Raw genomic sequence first — 3,058 nt, forward strand, 5'->3', positions numbered from 1 at the left:
GCTTCCTCGGAGTTCAGAGGGAGGAAGTTGGGGGACGGTCCTTGCGGAACTTCCAGACAGACAGGCTCCTCCCAGACTCCTTTCCAGCCCCCAGGCAGCTCCCTCCTCCTGGAAGGGGACACCCTTGCCTGGGGGGCGCTGCCCACTCACCGGCTGAAGGCAAGGAGCACCCGGAGCTGGCCTACTTTGTTCACCTTTATCACGGACGCCCCCAGCTTCCTCTTGTCCCTGGCCGGCAAGAATCCCTGGGCGTCAGTGGCCGTGGCCAGAATGTACCAGAATCCTGAAAACTGCGCAGCAGGTGTGTGGGCGGGGACGAGAGCTGCCACCCAGGGGCTGTCCCCACCCCCGAGGTTCCCAGCTAGAGAACCCAGGAGACAAGTGACCCTTCTGTGAACCGGAGCTCCAGCCCCACCCGGGTGCCGCCTCGGTCCCGGCCACTCTAGCCCTGGCCACTGGAGCTGGGCCGCAGAGAACCAGGTGCCCGGAAGGTCAGGCACCCCAGGCAGCACCAGGCTGGGCCGTGGCACCAGCAGGTGGAAGGCCTCCCTACCTCAGAGGCCCTGGCTCCTTTCCACGTGGCCTCCTAGGGGCTGGATACTGCTCGGCCACTTCCCTTCCCGCCGGCCCTCGGCCCCCAACTCTGCCTGCTGCCAACCCCAGCGCCCTGGGCACCACCGTGCCAATGAGTGCTGCTCCCATGGCTCACTCTGCAGGTGCCCGGGCCCTCCCGCTACAGAACATGCTCCACTTGCTCCACACCCACTCTGCCCTCTCGGCGTCTTCCAACCTTCTCGACCACAGCTCTCTGGGCCCCTCCACCCTGACCCTCCTGAACCCCCGACTCCCCTGAACCCCTCGAGGCTCCCTGCCTCTGCCCTGCAGCTTGCAGGGCCCCTGTGCTGGAGGCTGCAGTGGGAGAAGCCAGGTGGGCATCGCCTGTGCCTGGAACTCCTGGTAGCCCTGCTCCTGGGCGACTGCCGGGAGACTGTGCAGGAGCCTTCTCCAGCTCCAGGGCCGGTGCCCGGCTCAGGGACCAGCGGCGCATGGCTCACCTTGTTCCAGTTGAGGGTGTGGGACTCCCTGGGGTACCAGTCCTGCACCTGGGAGCCTGCAGCCAGCACCAGCACCAGCACCAGCAGCCCCTGCCTCATCCTCCTCCTCCTCCCTCAGCCGCCAAGGCCAGTGTTTAAACCTCCCCGGAGCCACCAGCCTGGGTCGGGAGGGGAGGGACGCAGCAGGTGTGGCCTTGGGCTCTGCTACCCTCTCCCCGCCCAGGGACCACCCCCAGACACTCAGATGCAGCCGGCACAGCTCCGCCCCGTGGTCACCGCTGGCCTGGGCTGCCCCGGCAGACAGAGGCGGCTCTGAGGCCCCAGGACCCTCCTGCCCTCAGTGCCCAGCCTGCAGTCACTGTGTGTGCCCCTGAGACTCATTAAGCCCTGGTCCTCATCCCAGGCCTCCCAGGTGACAGGCAAAGGGCTGGTCGTAGCCCTTCTGGGGCATATGTGGACGTGGGGAGCACCATGCGGCAGCCACACACACTGCCCCTGCCACCTTCTTGAGGGCCTGGCACCACAGCACCTGAGCAGGCACCGAAGGGTGGGCTGGGGCTGTGTGCCCGCGCCCGTGAGTGTGTATGTGCGCATGTATGGGTACGTGCTCACATGTGCACGCGTGTGCATGCCCAGCCTTGCAGGTCAAAGCATCTGTGTGCGCCTCACCTCACCCCAGCATGAGCCTCGCACAGTCCCCAGCCCCGCATCCAGCCCCCAGGCCCCCACGGCCTGTGCTTCTCCCAGCACGGCAGGCAGCCCCCCACACCCCAACAGAACACAGGAGGACCTGCAGGCTCGGACATCTGGGGTCCCCGTCCCTGCCCAGGCAAGAGCCACAACCCCAGCCCAGAGAAGCCTGAGCCTGGGGGGTCAGGGGCCCCTCTGAGCCCCACCAGCCTCCACGCTCTTGTCCTAGGCAATCTGTGGAGCCTGTGGCACCCCAGCCGTGGTCCTGGTGGACGTCATTGCTGGTTTCCTCCCAGGCTGTGTCCCCCGACCAGCCCCCACCTCCAAGCCGGGACCTGAATTTGGGTGTCTGAAGACCCAGAGGGACTCTGGCAAGGGACTGGGTTGGGCACACGTCTTCTCTGCAGCTGGCTCTATGGTTCTGTGGCTTGGCCCTTGGTGACGACCCCTGCCATCCTCCCCGCAATCCCCGGCTGGCCCCCAATCAAGAGCACCCCTGGTTTGCTGTGGAATTGCTTTATTCTGAGCTGGAGCTGAGCCCTGGGAGCCGCTGAGCGAAATGGGCGGACCCTGGCCGGGTCACAGGACCCTGCGGGCGCTGTCCCTGCTGGGGACGCAGCACTCACTGAAAACCAAGACAAGTGTGAGGGGCCCAGCCCACCACGGAGGCGCCCTCCACACCCTCAGCCACCTTAGAGGCAGTGGAGCCACGAACCCGTGGGCTTGGGCAGAGGGTCCTCCCGCCCACTGTGCGTAGGGTGGCCTCCCCCACCCCAACCCCCAGGGGAGCCCAGGGTGAGGCTCAGGACGGCGGCTTACCGGGAGGATCTTGTGAGCACAGGTGACTAGAAGGGGAGGCAAGACTGGCTGTGAAAAAGGACTGAGCCCCCCAGGGCCCCACCCACAGGACTCGTCTGCTGTGGGGACCAGCCCCCAGGCCTGACTGTGGGCAGGGGCAGGTGAAGACCCCCTCAGCCTGCCTGACTCCCTGAGAGTGACTGAGTCAGGCAGAAGCCAGAATCAGCCCCAGGGTCTGTGCCACCCCATCGTGCCCTGTGGGCACCAGAACTTGCCCCAAGCCTCCCCTGTGGCTGCTCCGGTGGGCACTCACGGTCCTTCTGCAGCTGGGCCTGCTGCTGGGACAGGAAGCCCAGGCCCCTGCTCCACTTGGTGAAGAGTCCCATGGCCTCCTGGCTGGCTGCCTCCGTCCGACCTGGGGGCACCAGGGCAGTGCAGGGGGAGGCAACCTCTGAGAGCCGGGGAGGGGCCAGAGAGGAGCCGGGGAGGGGCCAGGGAGGGGAAGGGGGAGGGGC

The 3,058-nt window shown here is 66.8% G+C and overlaps 2 protein-coding genes across 3 annotated transcripts in view; both read right to left on the minus strand.

Annotated features, from left to right (window-relative positions):
• Positions 1-146: 146 nt before the first annotated feature.
• LOC105543317 (epididymal-specific lipocalin-10) lies at positions 147-1,210 on the minus strand. The gene is made up of 2 exons (XM_011985168.1): positions 1,056-1,210; positions 147-290 (listed from the first exon to the last, which is right to left on the minus strand). The coding sequence occupies exons 1-2, from the start codon at positions 1,152-1,154 to the stop codon at positions 147-149; spliced, it is 243 nt and encodes an 80-aa protein (XP_011840558.1). The 5' UTR covers positions 1,155-1,210.
• A 1,035-nt stretch (positions 1,211-2,245) lies between these two features.
• Positions 2,246-3,058, minus strand: part of LCN6 (lipocalin 6) — a 10,348-nt gene continuing 9,535 nt past the window's right edge. For both annotated transcript variants that reach the window (XM_011985088.1, XM_011985086.1), the window contains 3 exons: positions 2,857-2,958; positions 2,565-2,590; positions 2,246-2,370 (listed from right to left, as the gene is read on the minus strand). In XM_011985088.1, coding sequence (XP_011840478.1) covers positions 2,368-2,370; positions 2,565-2,590; positions 2,857-2,958 — 131 coding nt within the window. In that variant the 3' untranslated portion in view covers positions 2,246-2,367. The remainder of the gene's footprint in view (positions 2,371-2,564; positions 2,591-2,856; positions 2,959-3,058) is intronic.

This window comes from Mandrillus leucophaeus, unplaced genomic scaffold (genome assembly GCF_000951045.1).
Source record: "Mandrillus leucophaeus isolate KB7577 unplaced genomic scaffold, Mleu.le_1.0 Scaffold28, whole genome shotgun sequence".
Lineage (NCBI taxonomy): Eukaryota > Metazoa > Chordata > Mammalia > Primates > Cercopithecidae > Mandrillus > Mandrillus leucophaeus.

Bases quoted from the DNA above. Each gene is read 5' to 3' on its own strand.
- LOC105543317 (XM_011985168.1), bottom strand. From the start codon at position 1,154: ATGAGGCAGGGGCTGCTGGTGCTGGTGCTGGTGCTGGCTGCAGGCTCC. The intron at 291-1,055 runs GTGAGCCATGCG...CCTGCTGCGCAG, and splicing joins ACACCCTCAACTGGAACAAG to TTTTCAGGATTCTGGTACAT.